General features: G+C 42.1%; 1 protein-coding gene across 1 annotated transcript in view; it reads left to right on the plus strand.

Annotated features, from left to right (window-relative positions):
• The window catches only part of syndig1l (synapse differentiation inducing 1-like), a 98,789-nt gene that overhangs the window by 51,577 nt on the left and 26,888 nt on the right, over nucleotides 1–20,324 (plus strand). Inside the window, exon 3 of the mRNA XM_014206116.3 lies at nucleotides 14,458–14,595. Coding sequence (XP_014061591.1) covers nucleotides 14,458–14,595 — 138 coding nt within the window. The remainder of the gene's footprint in view (nucleotides 1–14,457; nucleotides 14,596–20,324) is intronic.

The raw sequence follows: 20,324 nt of genomic DNA on the forward strand, positions 1-20,324 counted from the left end.
TGGGATAGGGCAGTGCGGAGTGCAATAGAGATTGCATCGTCTGTGGATCTGTTGGAGCGGTATGCGAATTGGAGTGGGTCCAGGGTGTCTGGGATGATGGTGTTGATTTGATCCATGACCAGCCTTTCAAATCATTTCATGGCTAAAGATGTGATTGCTGATGGCTAAAGATGTGATTGCTACAGACTATCTGTTTGAAGGTATTACAGACTGGGTCAGGCAGAAGGTTGAAAATGTCTGTGAAGACACTTGCCAGATGGTCAGCGCATGCTCTGAGTATGCATCCTGGTAATCCGTCTGGCCCTGCAGCTTTGTGAATGTTAACCTTTTTAAAGATCTTACTCACATCAGCTACGGAGAGTGTGATCACAGTTATCCTGAACAGCTGGTGCCCTCATGGATGGTTCAGTGTTGCTTGTCTCGAAGCAAGCATAGAAAGCATTTCGCTCATCTGGTAGGGTCATGTCACTGGGAAGCTCGCCGCTGTTTATATCTGTCCTGTTTCAGTGGGTAGCCTGTACCTGTTTCTCTCTCTGTGTCTCTGTCTCTCGCTGTGCCTTTGTCCCTCTCTGTGTCTCTCTCTCTCTGTGTCTCTGTCTCTCGCTGTGCCTTTGTCCCTCTCTGTGTCTCTCTCTCTCTGTGTCTGTCTCTCTCTGTGTCTCTGTCGCTCTCTCTCTGTGTCTTTGTCTCTCTCTGTGTCTCTCTCTGTGTCTCTCTCTGTGTCTGTGTAAGTATAAAGCTATCTGACATGTGAACCGAGTGTGTTGCCTTAGCCTCAGATTTTGTCATATCTCTCACCTCATATGTTAATATGCATATATTTTCTGTATCTGTTGATTAAGTAGTGGGGGTTGTATTGAGAAACATTAATTACGGTGTAAAAACAGACAGTCAAGTAGCAGGTTGTGAAGTATCATTACTCATATTGTATGAGATACATACACCATTTACATAGAGAGACAGCTGTCTAAGCATCGATCATCTGGAAAAACATTTACATAAAGAGACAGCTGTCTAGGCATCGATCATCTGGAACATGAGAAGTGTTATTCAGAACATTGAGGTGAGAGACTGTGACACAGAGTGCAACAGGGAAGGAAGGAGAGATGGGAGGAAGGGGAGGAGAAAAAGTGATAGAGAGCCAGACGGAGAGGTGGGAGATGGAGAGGTGGGAGATGCAGAGTGAAAAGGGGGAGAGGGGGAGGGAAAGAGAGGAGAGAGTTATTTGGTGAAAAGAGGAAGAGGAGGAGGAGGGAGCAGAGAGAGGAGAAGGGAAGGGGAGAAGAGTCACAGAGTGGAAAGATAGAGATGAGGAGGAGGGAAAGAGAGAGTCACAGAGTGGAAAGAGGGAGAGGAGGAGGGGAGGAGAGTCACCGAGTGGAAAGAGGGATAGGAGGAGGGAAGGAAGGGGAGGAGAGAGTCACAGAGTGGAAAGGGGGAGAGGAGGAGGAGGGGAGGAGAGAGTTACAGAGTGGAAAGAGGAGGAGGGGAGGGGAGTCACAGAGTGGAAAGAGGGGTAGGAGGAGGGAAGGAAGGGGAGGAGAGAGTCACAGAGTGGAAAGGGGGAGAGGAGGAGAGAGTTACAGAGTGGAAAGAGGAGGAGGGAAGGGGAAGAGAGAGTTACAGAGTGGAAAGAGGAGGAGGAGGGAAGGGGAGGAGAGAGTCACAGAGTGGAAAGAGGAAGAGGAGGGAAGGGGAGGAGAGAGTCACAGAGTGGAAAGAGGGAGAGGAGGAGGGAGCTATGGAGCGACAGAGGCGGAAGGAAGGAGGAAAGATCAACAGTGGAACGAGGCAGGGAGGGAAAGGAGGAGGAAGTGAAGAGTGAAGGAGTGAGGCAAAGAAAGTAGTGATGGAAAAAATGTGGTATTGTTACATATCGCAATAGTATTTTGGACAATATTATATTGATATTTGACTGCAAGTATCGATTTGTAAGAAAACAGATATAATACAAAAAGTAAGTCTTCAGACCCCTTCAGGATAGATATTAGTAAGGTATTTGAGGTAGATACACTTCATTCAGAAAGTCTTCAGACCCCTTCAGGATAGATATTAGTAAGGTATTTGAGGTAGATACACTTCATTCAGAAAGTCTTCAGACCCCTTTAGGATAGATATTAGTAAGGTATTTGAGGTAGATACACTTCATTCAGAAAGTCTTCAGACCCCTTCAGGATAGATATTAGTAAGGTATTTGAGGTAGATACACTTCATTCAGAAAGTTTTCAGACCCCTTCAGGATAGATATTAGTAAGGTATTTGAGGTAGATAACTTCATTCAGAAAGTTTTCAGACCCCTGGGCTTTTCCCACATGTTGTTACATTACAGCCTTATTCAAAAATATATAACATCGTTTTTTTCCCCACATCAATCTACACACAATACCCCATAATGACAAAGCAAAAACAGTAGTTATATTTTGGGGGGTAATTTATTAAACAGACATTTACATAATGTAATTTGTTGAAGCATCTTTGGCAGCGATTACAGCCTCGAGTCTTCTTGGGTATGACACTACAAGCTTATTTGGGGAGTTTCTCACATTCTTCTCTGCTGATCCTCTCAAACTCTGTCAGGTTGGATGGGGTGCATTGATGCACAGCTATTTTCAGGTCTCTCCACAGATGTTCGATCAGGTTCAAGTCCGGGCTCTGGCTGGGCCACTCAAGGACATTCAGAGACTTTTCCTGAAGCCACTCCTACGTTGTCTTGGCTGTGTGCTTAGGGTCATTGTCCTGTTGGAAGGTGAACCTTCGTCCTAGTCTGAGCGCTCTGGAGCAGGTTTTCATCAAGGATCTCTCTGTACATTGCTCTGTTCATCTTTGCCTCAATCCTAGTTTCCCAGTCACTGCTGTAGAAAAACATCCCCACAGCATGATGATGCCACCACCATGCTTCACCGTAGGGATGGTGCCAGATTTCCTCCAGACGTGACGATTGGCATTTAGGCCAAAGAGTACAAGCTTGGTTTCATCAGACCAGAGAATCTTGTTTCTCATGGTCTGAGAGTCTTTAGGTGCATTTTGTCAAACTCCAAGCAGGCTGTCATGTGCCTTTTAATGAGGAGTGGCTTCTGTCTGGCCACTCTCCCATAAAGGCCTGATTGGTGCAGTGCTGCAGAGATGGTTGTCCTTCTGATAGGTTCTCCCATCTCCACAGAGGAACTCTAGAGCTCTCTCAGAGTGACTATCGGGTTCTTGGTCACCTCCTTGACCAAGGACCTTCTCCCCCGATTGCTCAGTTTTGGTCGGGTGGCCAGCTCTAGCAAGAGTCTTCGTTGTTCCAAACTTTTGCTGTTTAAGAATGATGGAGACCACTGTGTTCTTGGGGACCTTCAAAGATGCAGAATTGTTTTGGTACCCTTCCCCAGATCTGTGCCTCGACACAATCCTGTCTCAGAGTTCTACGGACAATTCCTTCGAGCTCATGGCAGGGTTTTTTGCTCTGACATGCACTGTCAACTGTGGGACCTTATATAGACAGGTGTGTGCCTTTCCAAATCATGTCCAATCAATTGAATTTACCACAGGTGGACTCCAATCAAGTTGTAGAAACATCTCATGGATGATCAATGGAAACAGGATTGACCTGAGCTCAATTTCGATTCTCATAGCAAAGGGTCTGGATACTTATGTAAATAAGGTTTTATTCGTTTGAAACTATTTCTGAAAACCAGTTTTCACTTTGTTATTATGGGGTATTGTGTGTAGATTGCTGAGGATAAAAAAAAAATATATATATATATAATCCATTTTAGATCAAGGCTGTAACGTAACAAAATGTGGAAAAAGTCAAGGGGTCTGAATACTTTTTTTGTGTATATTTATTGGTAGCATTAGCTGGCTGTAGTTGGCTGTACCTGTACCAAAACTACGGTATTTTCAATCCTATAGTTTTTTTCTACTGAATTCTTTTAAAAGGTGAGCCAACATGTTTTAATTCACCTTAATTTCCATGACTGATCAAAACAAATGTTCTCATGATCTCTCTGCAGCAGACATATAGTTAGAAATATGTTTGCAACTTCAAATCCCAATATCGAATCCCAAAACATATAGAATCGTGAGAATTGTAATACATTTCATATTGGCACCAAATTATCTTGATAATATTGTATTGTGAGGTCCCTGGCCTAAAAGAAAGGAGCGGGTCGTCTCATGTCACCCACGCCGTGGAGGCAATTTGGCAACATAAATTACCCAGACCTCTCACTGTTTCTGCTGTCATGGCGATGGAATGGAGCCATCTATTACTCTGTGGTTACTTGTCAGGACGCTAGCTACACCGCGTGACAGTGAACTGGGTGGGTGTCTGTCTGCATGTGTGTGCAGGATGTTATGTTCTCTCTCTCTCTCTCTCTCTCTCTCTCTCTCTCTCTCTCTCTCTCTCTCTCTCTCTCTCTCTCTCTCTCTCTCTCTCTCTCTCTCTCTCTCTCTCTCTCTCTCTCTCTCTCTCTCTCTCTCTCTCTCTCTCTCTCTCTCTCTCTCTCTCTCTCTCTCTCTCTCTCTCTCTCTCTCTCTCTCTCTCTCTCTCTCTCTCTCTCTCTCTCTCTCTCTCTCTCTCTCTCTCTCTCTCTCTCTCTCTCTCTCTCTCTCTCTCTCTCTCTCCTGTAGAAATAAATGAAAAGTATAGATCATCTCGGCTGGGTTATATTGTGTTAAGAAATTCATAAAGCACAGATGGAACTCAGGTGGTTAAAACGATTTTGACTGTATATCCCTCAACCTCGTGTCTATTTGTGTAGGACAATCAGAGGGTCTTGCCCTCCAATGACTGGCTGTGGGTTTTATGATAAAACAGTACACTTAGACTTTTTTGCTATTTACCTCTTCTTCTCCTCTCTCTCCTTCAGTCCCCTCTCTCCCTCCTTCCTCTCTCTGTATCACACACACACACACACACACACACACACACACACAACACACACACACACACACACACACACACACACACACACACACACACACACACACACACACACACACACACACACACACACACACACACACACTCTCTCTTTCTCTTTCTCTTTTCATTGCCTCTCTCTATATTCCCCTTGTCTTTGCTACATCCTCCCTTCCCACAGGGTTGGGCTCAGTTCAGAATGGAATTCAGAATGCCTAATAAGTTCTTGATTTTCAATTGAAGTAGTAAACATAATTTAAATATGAATTTGTATTAAGGGAAATAGAATTGAATGCAATGAAATCCAAATGCTTCTTCTATTCTATATTAGGTATAGTCTATACAAATATACAGTTGAAGTCAGAAGTTTACATACACATAGGTTGTAGTCATTAAAACTCGTTTTTCAACCACTCCACATATTTCTTGTTAACAAACTATAGTTTTGGCAAGTCAGTTAGGACATCTACTTTGTGCATTACACAAGTAATTTTTCCAACAATTGTTTGCAGACAGATTATTTCCCTTATAATTCACTGTATCACAATTCTAGTGGGTCAGAAGTTTACATACACTAAGTTGACTGTGCCTTTAAACAACTTGGAAAATTCCAGAAAATTATGTCATGGCTTTAGAAGCTTCTAATAGGCTAATTGACATCATTTGAGTCAATTGGAGGTGTACCTGTGGATGTATTTCAAGGCCTACCTTCAAACTCAGTGCCTCTTTGCTTAACATCATGGGAAAATTAAAAGAAATCAGCCAAGATCTCAGAAAAAAAATTTGTAGACCTCCACAGGTCTGGTTCATCCTTGGGAGCAATTTCCAAACGCCTGAAGGTACCATGTTCATCTATACAAACAATAGTATGCAAGTATAAACACCATGGGGCCACGCAGCCGTCATACCGCTCAGGAAGGAGATGCGTTCTGTCTCCTAGAGATGGACGTACTTTGGTTCGAAAAGTGGAAATCAATCCCAGAACAACAGCAGTGTCACGACTTCTGCCGAAGTCGATGCCCCTCCTTGCACGGGTGGTGCTCGGCCGTCGACGTCACCGGTCTTCTAGCCATCATTGATCAGTTTTTCATTATCCATTGGTTTTGTCTTGTCTTCCATCACACCTGTTTCCAATACCATTAATTACTTGTGTATTTAACCCTCTGTTTCCCCTCATGTCCTTGTCAGTGATAGTTTGTATGTTATGTTACGTGGATTTGTGTCTCGGTGTGCGACTGGTATACTTTACCCATTTTATTTTGTACTTTGGTTATGGAGTTTGTTTTTTCATTAAATACTCCATATTTAACCAACTTGGTTTACCCTGCGCCTGACTTCCCTGCCACCTACATTCACGAATATGACAAGCAGACCATGTGAAGATGCTGGAGGAAACAGGTACAAAAGTATCTATATCCACAGTCAAACGACTCCTATAGTTACATAACCTGAAAGGCCACTCCGCAAGGACGAAGCCACTGCTTCAAAACCGCCATAAAAAAGCCAGACTACGATTTGCAACTGCTCATGGGGACAAAAATCACACTTTTTGGAGAAATGTCCTCTGGTCTGATGAAACAAAAATAGAACTGTTTGGCCATAATGACCATCGTTATGTTTGGAGGAAAAAGGGGAGGCTTGCAAGCCGAATAACATAATCCCAACCGTGAAGCACAGGGGTGGAAGCATCATGTTGTGGGGGTGCTTTGCTGCAGGAGGGACTGGTGCACTTCACAAAATTGATGGCATCATGAGGTAGGAAAATTATGTGGATATATTGAAGCAACATCTCAAGACATCAGTCAGGAAGTTAAAGCTTGGTTGCAAATGGGTCTTCCAAATGGACAATGACCCCAAGCATACTTCCAAAGTTGTGGCAAAATAGCTTAAGGACAACAAAGTCAAGGTATTGGAGTTGACATCACAAAGCCCTGACCTCATCCTATAGAAAATTTGTGGGCAGAAGGGAAAAAGTGTGTGTGTGCAAGGAGGCCTACAAACCTGACTCAGTTACACCAGCTCTGTCAGGAGGAATGGGCCAAAATTCACCAACTTATTGTGGGAAGCTTGTGGAAGGCTACCCAAAACATTTGACCCAAGTTAAACAATTTAAAGGCAATGCTACCAAATACTAATTGAGTGTATGTAAACTTCTTACCCACTGGGAATGTGATGAAAGAAACAAAAGCTGAAATAAATCATTCTCTCAACTATTATTCTGACATTTCACATTCTTAAAATAAAGTGGTGATCCTAACTGAACTAAAACAGGGAATTTTTACTAGCATTAAATGTCAGGAATTGTGAAAAACGGAGTTTAAATGATTTTGACTAAGGTGTATGCAAACTTCCGTCTTCAACTGTACATCATGTCCAAAACATCAAACATGTCATGATATACATACATATAAAACAATTGATTATCAGGACAAACTTAAAATGAGTGATCAGGGAAAACAAAACCTGTATGTGGATATTCTAAGTTATTACATTTCATTAATCAATATGGAGTAAAATACTACATTTCCCAAAATGCATTCGTTCCCAATTTGAAAATCAACACAAATGGCTGCCCTGTCACAACAAGCTTAGAGATGTGATCTGGTTGATGTTACTTACCACCCTCAAATTCACTAAGAGGGCTTTGGATGCAAGGACTTTTGGGCCCAATTGCTCTGTCATTACAAAACACAATACCTAAGGTAAGGTCTAATATAATGGCATTGGTTGTCGAGAAAATAGAATTGGCTATTGTAAGCACTTAGGTTAAAAGTGTATGTGAATATTGTTTCCGGAGAAAAGTGATATAATCTTTGGTATCTGGAAGTTGTGACCTGTCAGAGTCAATGAAACTCTCATGTTCTACGACTGAGTGGAATATCTTTGAATTGCACTGAATGAAAAATTATATTTTCTGTCACTCAAAGACAAAAAAAATCAAATTTTGCGTCCTGTGGGGTGTGGCCAATTCAATTTTGAATTTCAACTCATGAGTTGAATGGGAGTCAATTCCAAAATTCTGAATTGAGCGCAACCCTGCTATATAGTGCATTATGGGCCCTGGCCAGAAGTAGCGTACTATATAGGACATAGGGTTCCATTTGGAACAGATACACACTATATTTTGCAGGTAAATTTGACCCATTTCCACGTTTGAGTTGCCCAAAATACTAGTTAACCTCTTTTTTTCTCCATGAAATTAAATAACTTTTCCTCATTTAGGGTCATGAACTTAACTTCAAAATGCGGACACACTGATGTGTTGATTTTGTATACAAACATGGATGTTGTGGGTTATTTTGACCCGGGGGTTTTCATGTGTATAGATATTTGCACAGGTCCAAAATAAACAACTGTCTCTGATGTTTTATTGTTTTGACTGCTTCTGCATGCACTTTTATAATTATGTTTGGATGAAAGTGAGCTTTCCCAAGTTTCTCTTTCTCAGTGCGAAAGCAGCAGATCTCTGACACCGACACTCAAAAATGAGCTCCAAACAGAAAATGGTTGTTTGTGAGAAAGGAAATATGTTTAACAAAATAGTTAAATGTATAGTTTTGAAATCAAATGTTCTTGTATTTCTTCTTTCTGAAAGGTCTGACAAGACAAAATCAAGTTTTGGCTGTTTTTACTTTGACTGTCTTGAGTGTGTTTAAACTTAACTGTGCGGGTCAGTCTGACCCATACCACAATGGGATGCCGTTTTTTTCTCAGCAATGCACAAGGGTTAATGTCACTCCTGGAATGATGGAACTGAAAAATGAAAATCCTTGCATCATAAATCCCCAATCCCCAGTTCCCAGCTACAGTACAAAGGACTTCTGTAATGACTAGGATTTATAGTTCAGGTATACATCACACAGTCATATAACTGGTATTCTGGCACAGGACATTGCTAGTCTCTTCCCTAGAGGATTGGGAATTTATTATGAGGATATTGGATGTAAAATGTTTTTGGCTCTGGCCAAAAAGTATTGTCATTTCAGATTCACCGTATATGACCCTGCAATGTCAGTGAAGGGTGAACTGTCCCATTAACAGTGTATCTTTCCTCCTGTAATGTGGGTGAACTGTCCTTTTAGCAGTTTATCTTTCCTCCTGTAATGTGGGTGAACTATCCCTTTAACAGTGTATCTTTCCTCCTGTAATGTGGGTGAACTATCCCTTTAACAGTGTATCTTTCCTCCTGTAATGTGGGTGAACTGTCCTTTTAGCAGTTTATCTTTCCTCCTGTAATGTGGGTGAACTATCCCTTTAACAGTGTATCTTTCCTCCTGTAATGTGGGTGAACTATCCCTTTAACAGTGTATCTTTCCTCATGTAATGTGGGTGAACTGTCCCTTTAAATCCAAACCAATGTTGTATGAGTATGTTATCTTTTGAACTATCCATCTAATATCTCTCCCTGTAATGTGGGTCAACTGACAGAGATGGTGCTGCAGTGGATAGCAGCTGTTTTACGTGCTTGCAATTTTTTATTTTTTTTTAAACGCTAATCGTAATTTTCTTTGTACATAAAATACCTGTCATCATTTCCTATGACTGAAACAGCTTCCGGATATCAGAACAGCGATTACTAACCTCAATTTGGACAAGCATTTCTACTTCAACAAGTTGGCAGCTCTGGACGTTCTGCTTTCTCTGGAGCAGAAGCCCTGATCCCCGGGACTCAAAAGAGAAAACGGCGGCGAAAGAAACGCAGGCGAGCCGGAACCCTAATCAGACTACGTTGGTGAGCAAATTGTCCTCTGTTCTATTGGCAAACGTGTAATCACTGGAGAACAAACTGGATAGGAGCTCCTATCCTATCTACAAGACCTATGTTTCTCAAGAGTAGTGGCTGAACGAGGACATGGATATGCGTCTCAATGGTTTTTCTATGCATCGTCGGCGTTTCTCGTGGTTGGTGATTTTAAGGAAACTGACATCCGTTTTACCTCATTTTTACCAGCACGTCTGTCACGGCTGTCGGAAGGATCGGACCAAAATGCAGCGTGTTCGTAGTTCCACATATTTATTTAGACTGTGAAACTTAATGCAATACAAAAATAAACTGAAGGACAAAACAACAAACCGTGACGCAGGAGAAACAAACACTACTCACAAAGTATAATCACCCACAAAAACAGGTGGGACAAATATCAACTTAAATATGACCTCCAATTAGAGACAACGACAACCGATGCCTCTAATTGGAGGTCATGCCAAACAAAAACCAACATAGAAATACAAAACTAGAAACTGAACATAGAAATAGAAAAACAGACAAACACCCCCTGTCATGCCCTGACCTACTCTACCATAGAAAATAACAACTTACTATGGTCAGGACGTGACAACGTCACCCGTGCAAATAGAGGTGACAAAATGCTACAGTGAGGGAAAAAAGTATTTGATCCCCTGCTGATTTTGTACGTTTGCCCACTGACAAAGAAATTATCAGTCTATAATTTTAATGGTAGGTTTATTTGAACAGTGAGAGTGTCACGATTCTCTAAAGCTGAACCCAGAAGCAGACCAGGACAAGGTGAGTAAAATGAAGGTGAGTATTTATTTACAGACTCGAGGTGAAAATAGAATAATCCAGGAGACGGAGCGGCAGCGGAGGTGAGTTGATGAGAGTGAATAGGCAGATCCAATGATGTCACTGAAACCACCGACGACCAGGCAAGGGGGGTGAATGTTCTGGGAGGATGACTGTAGACAGAGTAAACGGGGGTGAGTAACCGGCAAAAAGTACAGAACAACAAAACTAACTCTGGTAACATGAGGCTGATACGCTGACACAACATACTGTTCACTGCTAACGATCCGGCAGGGAATGGATGTCAGGTCAGAGCTTATGAAGAGAAGAGGTGATGATCAGGACTAGGTGTGCAGATGGCTGATGAGATGCAGGTGCGGGTAATCGAGAGATCTCCCGCCTAGCTTCGTCGCCCGGCAACCAGACAGGGTGTGTTCAGAAACCTCAGGAAACAACTCCAGAAAACAGGCAGCTCAGGCAGAAAACAGACTCAGGAAGCGGGATTCATGACAGAGAGACAGAATAACAAAAACAAAATCCTGAAAAACGCATGTCAAAAATGTTATAAATTGATTTGCATTTTAACGAGGGAAATAAGTATTTGACCCCCTCTCAATCAGAAAGATTTCTGGCTCCCAGGTGTCTTTTATACAGGTAACAAACTGAGATTAGGAGCACACTCTTAAAGGGAGTGCTCCTAATCTCAGCTTGTTACCTGTATAAAAGACACCTGTCCACAGAAGCAATCAATCAATCAGATTCCAAACTCTCCACCATGGCCAAGACCAACGAACTCTCCAAGGATGTCAGGGACACGATTGTAGAGCTACACAAGGCTGGAATGGGCTACAAGACCATCGCCAAGCAGCTTGGTGAGAAGGTGACAACAGTTGGTGCGATTATTCACAAATGGAAGAAACACTAAAGAACTGTCAATCTCCCTCGGCCTGGGGCTCCATGCAAGATCTCACCTCGTGGAGTTGCAATGATCATGAGAACGGTGAGGAATCAGCCCAGAACTACACTTGGAGGATCTTGTCAATGATCTCAAGGCAGCTGGGACCATAGTCACCAAGAAAACAATTGGTAACACACTACGCCGTGAAGGACTGAAATCCTGCAGCACCCGCAAGGTCCCCCTGCTCAAGAATGCACATATACATGCCCGTCTGAAGTTTGCCAATGAACATCTGAATGATTCAGAGGGCAACTGGGTGAAAGTGTTGTGGTCAGATGAGACCAAAATGGAGCTCTTTGGCATCAACTCAACTCGCCGTGTTTGGAGGAGGAGGAATGCTGCCTATGACCCCAAGAACACCATCCCCACAGTCAAACATGGAGGTGGAAACATTATGCTTCGGGGGTGTTTTCCTGCTAAGGGGACAGGACAACTTCACCGCATCAAAGGGACGATGGACGGGGCCATGTACCGTCAAATCTTGGGTGAGAACCTCCTTCCCTCAGCCAGGGCATTGAAAATGGGTCGTGGATGGGTATTCCAGCATGACAATGACCCAAAACACATGGCCAAGGCAACAAAGGAGTGGCTCAAGAAGAAGCACATTAAGGTCCTGGAGTGGCCTAGCCAGTGTCCACACCTTATTCCCATAGAAAATGGAGGGAGCTGAAGGTTCGAGTTGACAAACGTCAGCCTCGAAACCTTAATGACTTGGAGAAGATCTGCAAAGAGGAGTGCGACAAAATCCCTCCTGAGATGTGTGCAAACCTGGTGGCCAACTACAAGAAACGTCTGACCTCTGTGATTGCCAACAAGGGTTTTGCCACCAAGTACTAAGTCATGTTTTGCAGAGGGGTCAAATACTTATTTCCCTCATTAAAATGCAAATCAATTTCTAACATTTTTGACATGCGTTTTTCTGGATTTTTTGTTGTTATTCTGTCTCTCACTGTTCAAAAAAACCTACCATTAAAATTATAGACTGATCATTTCTTTGTCAGTGGGCAAACGTACAAAATCAGCAGGGGATCAAATACTTTTTTCCCTCACTGTAGATCACCTTTATTCCACACACAGAAACACGTACAAGGCCCTCCCTCGCCCTCCATTTGGTTATTCTGACCATAGCTCTATCCTCTTACTTCCTGCTTACAAGCAAAAACTCAAAACAGGAAGTACCAGTGACATGCTCAATACTGAAGTGGTCTGATGAAGTGGATGCTAAGCTACAGGACTGTTTTGCTAGCATAGACTGGAATATGTTCATACGATAACATTGAGGAGTTTTACCACATCGGTCACCGGCTTCATTAATAACTGCATGGACGACTTCATCCCCACAGTGACCGTACGTACATACCCCGGTGTCAGAGGAAGGCCGCCCCAAAAAATCAGACTCCAGCCACCCATAGACTGTTCTCTCTACTACCGCACGGCAAGCGGTACCGGTGCATCGAGTCTGGAACCAAAAGGAGCTAAGCCATAAGACTGCGAAACAAGACTGCTAAATAGCTAATCAAAAGGCTACCCGGACTACCTGCATTGACCCTTTTTTGCACTGACTCTATGCACACACACTGGACTCTACCCACACATTGGACTCTACCCACACACTAGACTCTACCCACACACTAGGCTCTACCCACACACTGGGCTCTACCCACACACTGGGCTCTACCCACACACTGGACTCTACCCACACACTAGATTCTACCCACACACTGGGCTCTACCCACACACTGGACTCTACCCACATACTGGGCTCTACCCACACACTGGGCTCTACCCACACACTGGGCTCTACCCACACACTAGACCTCCCACACACTGGACTCTACCCACACACTGGACTCTACCCACACACTGGACTCTACCCACACACTAGACTCTACCCACACACTGGGCTCTACCCACACACTGGACTCTACCCACACACTCACACATACTTACACTGCCCCCACACACACACACACACACCACACACACACACACACACACACACAAACTATATACGCCCACACACACGTAACATGCACACACATGCATAGTGACGCCACACACACACACACACACACACACACACACACACACACACACACACCACACACACACACACACACACACACACACACACACACACTCACACTTTCACACTCACCACATGCGCTGTTGCTACAGATCAGTCTATTATCTATCCTGTTGCCTAGTCACTTTACCCTTACCTACTTATATGTACATTGCTACTTCAATTATCTGGTACCCCTCCACACGGACTCAGTACAGGTACTCCCTGTATGTTATTACCTCACACCCCTGCACATTGACTCAGTACAGGTACTTCCTGTATATAGCCGTGTTATTACCTGGTACCCCTGCACATCGACTCAGTACTGGTTCTTCCTGTATATGGCTGTGTTATTACCTGGTACCCCTGCACATCGACTCAGTACAGGTACTCCCTGTATGTTATTACCTCCTACCCCTACACATCGACTCAGTACAGGTACTCCCTGTATATAGCTATGTTATTACCTCGTACCCCTGCACATCGACTCAGTACAGGTACTTCCTGTATATAGTTGTGTTATTACCTCGTACCCCTGCACATCGACTCAATACAGGTACTCTCTGTACGTTATTACCTCGTACCCCTGCACATCGACTCAGTACAGGTACTTCCTGTATATAGCCGTGTTATTTTTACAAGTTATTGTTAGTTGTTGTTCACTCTGTATTTATTCCTCTTGTCACTATTTCTATTTGTATTGTATATTTTTGTCCTTTATCTTTCTCTCTGCATTGTTGTAAAAGGACCCATCAGTAAGCATTTCACTGTTAGTCTACACCTGTTGTTTCCCAAGCGTGTGAAAAATAAAATGTGATTTTAGTATTTGATTGAACTATCGCTTTAACTGTATCAATGAGAGCCCCCTGACAGTTTCTCTCTCCCCTCCTCCCCCCTGCCAGATGGACTGCTCCAGTGACAGTGAGGACAACTTCATCATGTTATAGACAGTATAAGAACTATAATGTTGGTGAATTAATATTTACAGCGTTTGTCTCTTTCAGACGGACTGCTCCAGTGACAGCGAGAGTGAAGATAACTTCATAGTGATCCCACCCAGAGACCACCTGGGCCTGGCCATCTTCTCCATGTTATGCTGCTTCTGGCCCCTGGGCATCGCTGCTTTCTACTTCTCCCAGGGGGTAAGCAGGACACACACACACACACACACTAACATACACACACTGTATACCTGCCATACACCACCTTTCCTGGGGTTACAGTTTCTTTTTTTTATCGCTTTGGTACTATTTTCACAAGTATGCAGTGAATTTTCAAAACTCTCAGTACAAAAAACTACAAACTGGTAACAGCTGTAACACAGCCAGTCTTACATTCAAAACCTTTGATTTTACATAAACAAGATGTTGGTAGACATCGTTCACAGCCATTGATCTAAAATATACGTTTACTGTGAAATATAAATCTGTACATTGGTTTAATCACCAAAACACTACATAATGAAATATTCTCTATTTAGTTATATTAACATCAACTTAATCTATTAACAAAACCAATGTTTCAAAATTGTCCTTTGAATGTAGTATGCTACAATACTGTAAATTACAGTACACTACACTGTTTTCACATTAGGTAATACACTTGCACTACCCATTAAAGTTGACTGAACATCAACATTCCATAATTGAAGACGTATTTCACAATGTAATCAAATTAAAGAAAGAATGTTTAGCAGGCAATAGTTTGCATCAAGCCTGTCTTGAGCATTTGGCTGTAAGTTCTGGTCGAAATCTGGGGGGGAAAAAAACTTTTGGCACGGCCAATCCAATCCTGAAATAGGTCTTGATTGAAATCATTGCATCCCTCGTCCATGGCCTGAAGGAGGGTGGTACGCTCATGGGGATGGCAATCATACATCTTCCACCTGTATTGTAATCGTGTATTGTATTTTATTTTAAAGAATTGTATTGTACTTATGTATTTTAGTGTCCATGTACGTGGCTCAGTTCATAACAGCATGGCACTAGCAACACCAGAGTTATGGGTTCAATTCCCAGTGGGGTCTCATACCAAAATGCTTGGACTGTTGTCATTTTGGATTAAACTGTCTGCTACGTATATGGCATATATTACAGTATTACAGTACTGTAATGGCTTATATTACAGTATTACAGTACTGTAATGGCCTATATTACAGTATTACTGGACTGTATTGGCCTATATTACAGTATTACAGTACTGTAATGGCCTATATTACAGTATTACAGTACTGTATTGGCCTATATTACAGTATTACAGTACTGTAATAGCCTATATTACAGTATTACTGGACTGTATTGGCTTATATTACAGTATTACAGTACTGTAATGGCCTATATTACAGTATTACAGTACTGTAATGGCCTATATTACAGTATTACAGTACTGTAATGGCCTATATTACAGTATTACAGTACTGTAATGGCCTATATTACAGTATTACTGTACTGTAATGGCCTATATTACAGTATTACTGGACTGTATTGGCCTATATTACAGTATTACAGTACTGTAATGGCCTATATTACAGTATTACAGTACTGTAATGGCCTATATTACAGTATTACTGGACTGTATTGGCCTATATTACAATATTACAGTACTGTATTGGCCTATATTACAGTATTACTGGACTGTAATGGCCTATATTACAGAATTACAGTACTGTAATGGCCTATATTACAGTATTACAGTACTGTAATGGCCTATATTACAGTATTACAGTACTGTAATGGCCTATATTACAGTATTACTGGACTGTATTGGCCTATATTACAGTATTACAGAACTGTAATGGCCTATATTACAGTATTACAATACTGTAATGGCCTATATTACAGTATTACTGAACTGTATTAGCCTATATTACAGTATTACTGGACTATAATGGCCTATATTACAGTATTACTGGACTATAATGGCCTATATTACAGTAGTACAGTACTGTAATGGCCTATATTACAGTATTACTGGACTGTATTGGCCTATATTACAGTATTACTGGACTGTATTGGCCTATATTACAGTATTACAGTACTGTATTGGCCTATATTACAGTATTACTGGACTGTATTGGCCTATATAACAGTATTACTGGACTGTTTTGGCCTATATTACAGTATCACTGGACTGTATTGGCCTATATTACAGTATTACTGGACTGTATTGGCCTATATTACAGTATTACTGGACTGTATTGGCCTATTTTATGGTATTGCAGGACTGTTTTGGCCTATTCTATGGTATTACAGGACTGTATTGGCCTATATTACAGGACTGTATTGGCCTATATTACAGTACTGTAATGGCCTATATTACAGTATTACTGGACTGTATTGGCATATATTACAGTATTACAGTACTGTAATGGCCTATATTACAGTATTACAGTACTGTAATGGCCTATATTACAGTATTACTGGACTGTATTGGCCTATTTTACAGTATTACAGTACTGTAATGGCCTATATTACAGTATTACTGGACTGTATTGGCCTATATTACTGTATTACTGGACTGTATTGGCCTATATTACAGTATTACTGGACTGTATTGGCCTATTTTATGGTATTGCAGGACTGTTTTGGCCTATTTTATGGTATTTTGTTATGGTAAGGGTGGCTACTTTGAAGAATCTAAAATCCAAAATATATTTTGATTTGTTTAATGATTCCATATGTGTTATTTCATAGTTTTGATGTCTTCACTATTCTTCTACAATATAAAAATAAAGAAAAACTCTTGAATGAATAGGTGTTTCCAAACTTTTGATTGGTACTGTAGGTATTCCTATTGTTCAGGTGGGTGAGGGCAATGTGGAGTGCAATCGAGATTGCGTCATCTGTGGATCTGTTGGTGTGGTATGCGAATTGGATTGGGTCTAAGGTGACTGGGATGATCGTGTTGATGTGAGCCATGACCAGCTTTTCAAAGCATTTCATGGCTATAGATGTGAGTGCTATGGGGCGATAGTCATTTAGGCAGGTTACCTTGGTGTTCTTGGGCACGGGGAATATGGTGGTCTGTTTGAAACAAGTTGGTATTATAGATATTACAGGGATAGGTTGAAAATGTAATTGAAGACACCTGCCAGCTGGTCAGCGCATGCTCTGAGTACGTGTCCTGGTATTCTGTCTGGCCCCTTGGCCTTTGCGAATGTTAACCTGTTTAAAGTCTTACCACGTGATCACAAAGCCATCTGGAACAGCTGGTGCTCTCATGCATGGTTCAGTATTGTTTGCTTAATTTAGCTCGTCTGGTAATTTTGCGTCGCTGGGCAGTTCGCGGCTGGGTTTCCTTTTGTAATCTGTGATAATGTGCAAAACCTGCCACATCCGTCGAGTGTCAGAGCCGGCGTAGTAGGATCTTAGTCCTGTCTTGTAGCGGGATATCTTATGAGCGTCTGGATTAGTGTCCAGCTCCTTGAAAGCAGCAGCTCTAGCCTTTAACTCAGTGCGGATGTTGCCTGTAATCCATGGCTTCTGGTTGGGATATACATGCGGTCACTGTGGGGAAGACGTCATCGATGAACTTGTTATTGAAGCCGGTTACTGATGTGGTAACCTCCTCAATGTTATCAGATGAATCCCGGAACATGTTCCAGTCTGTGCTAGCAAAACAGTCCTGTAGCTTAGGGAAAGTGGGAAACCTAGTCAGTTGTACAACTGAATGCCTTCAGCTGAAATGTGTCTTCCGCATTTAACCCAACCAACCCCTCTGAATCAGAGAGGTGCGGGGGACTGCCTTAATCGACATCCACGTTTTCTTGCCCAGGGAACAGTGGGTTAACTGCCTTGCTCAGAACAACACATTTTTACCTTTACAGCTCGGGGATTCGATCCAGCAACCTTTCGGTTACTGGCCCAACGCTCTAACCATTAGGCTACCTGCTTAGAATTCACTTCATCGGACCATTTACATTTTAGTCATTTAGCAGATGCTCTTATCCAGAGCGACTTACAGTACTGAATGCATACATGTCATACAATTTCATACATTTTTTTCTGTGCTGGCCCCCTGTGGGAATCGAACCCACAACCCTGGCGTTGCAAACACCATGCTCTACCAACTGAGCTACAGGGAAGGCGACCACTTCCGCATTGAGCGTGTCACTGGTACTTCCTGTTTGAGTTTTTGCTTGTAAAAATGAATCAGGAAGATATAGAGTTATGGTCATATTTGCGGGGGGCTTTGTGTGTGTTTCTGTGTGTGGAGTGAAGGTGGTCTAGTTTTGAGGTAAAACAGATTTCAGTTTTCCTGCATTGGAGAAACAGAAGAAGTTCCCTGCATTATATTCACCGGCCACTTGAGGGCTGCCTCATCATGTGCATTTTCTAGTTTGCTTTGCCCTATACAGCTCGTTGAGTGCGGTCTTGGTGCCAGCATCAGTTTGTGGTGGTAAATAGACAGCTATGAAAAATGTTGATGAAAACTCTCCTGGTTAATAGTGTGGTTTGCAGCTTATCATGAGGTATTCTATCTAGTAGACCAACCAGTTTACATGTAAAATCAATAGGTTACTAAATGTTTAAGTAATTAACCTCTATGGGCTAGGTGGGACGCTTGCGTCCCACCTACGTAACAGCCACTGCCAGCCTGTGGCGCGATTTTCAAAACCTTAAAAATCCTATTACTTCAATTTCTCAAACATATGACTATTTTACAGCCATTTAAAGACAAGACTCTCGTTAATCTAACCACACTGTCCGATTTCAAAAAGGCTTTACAACGAAAGCAAAACATTAGATTATGTCAGCAGAGTACCAAGCCAGAAATGATCAGACACCCATTTTTCAGGCCAGCATATAATGTCACCAAAACCCAGAAGACAGCTAAATGCAGCACTCACCTTTGATGATCTTCATCAGATGACAACCCTAGGACATTATGTTATACAATACATGCATGTTTTGTTCAATCAAGTTCATATTTATATCAAAAACCAGCTTTTTACATTAGCATGTGACGTTCAGAACTAGCATAGCCCCCGCAAACTTCCGGGGAATTCGCTAACATTTTACTAAATTACTCACGATAAACGTTCACAAAAAGCATAACAATTATTTTAAGAATTATAGATACAGACCTCCTCTATGCACTCGATATGTCCGATTTTAAAATAGCTTTTTGGTGAAAGCACATTTTGCAATATTCTAAGTACATAGCCCAGGCATCACGGGCTCGCTATTTAGACACCCGGCAAGTTTAGCACTCACCATAATCATATTTACTATTATAAAAGTTTGATTACCTTTTGTTGTCTTCGTCAGAATGCACACCCAGGACTGCTACTTCAATAACAAATGTTGGTTTGGTCCAAAATAATCCATCGTTATATCCGAATAGCGGCGTTTTGTTCGTGCGTTCCAGACACTTTCCGAAATAGTAAAGAAGTGTCACGCGCATGGCGCAATTCGTGACAATAAAATTCTAAATATTCCATTACCGTACTTCGAAGCATGTCAACCGCTGTTTAAAATCTATTTTTACGACATTTTTCTCGTAGAAAAGCGATAATATTCCGACAGGGAATCTCCTTTTCGGCAAACAGAGGAAAAAATCCCAAAGGCGGGGGCGGTCGGGGTCACGCGCATAAGCCCAGTGTCCCTTGATCGGCCACTTGAGAAAGGCGATAATGTGTTTCAGCCTGGGGCTGGAATGACGACATTCTGTTTTTTCCCGGGCTCTGAGCGCCTATGGACGACGTGGGAAGTGTCACGTTAGAGCAGAGATCCTTAGTAAATGATAGAGATGGAAAAGAAGTTCAAGAAATGGTCAGACAGGCCACTTCCTGTAAAGGAATCTCTCAGGTTTTGACCTGCCATTTGAGTTCTGTTATACTCACAGACACCATTCAAACAGTTTTAGAAAA

This window comes from Salmo salar, chromosome 06, assembly GCF_965601325.2.
Source record: "Salmo salar chromosome 06, fSalSal1, whole genome shotgun sequence".
In the NCBI taxonomy this organism is placed as follows: domain Eukaryota; kingdom Metazoa; phylum Chordata; class Actinopteri; order Salmoniformes; family Salmonidae; genus Salmo; species Salmo salar.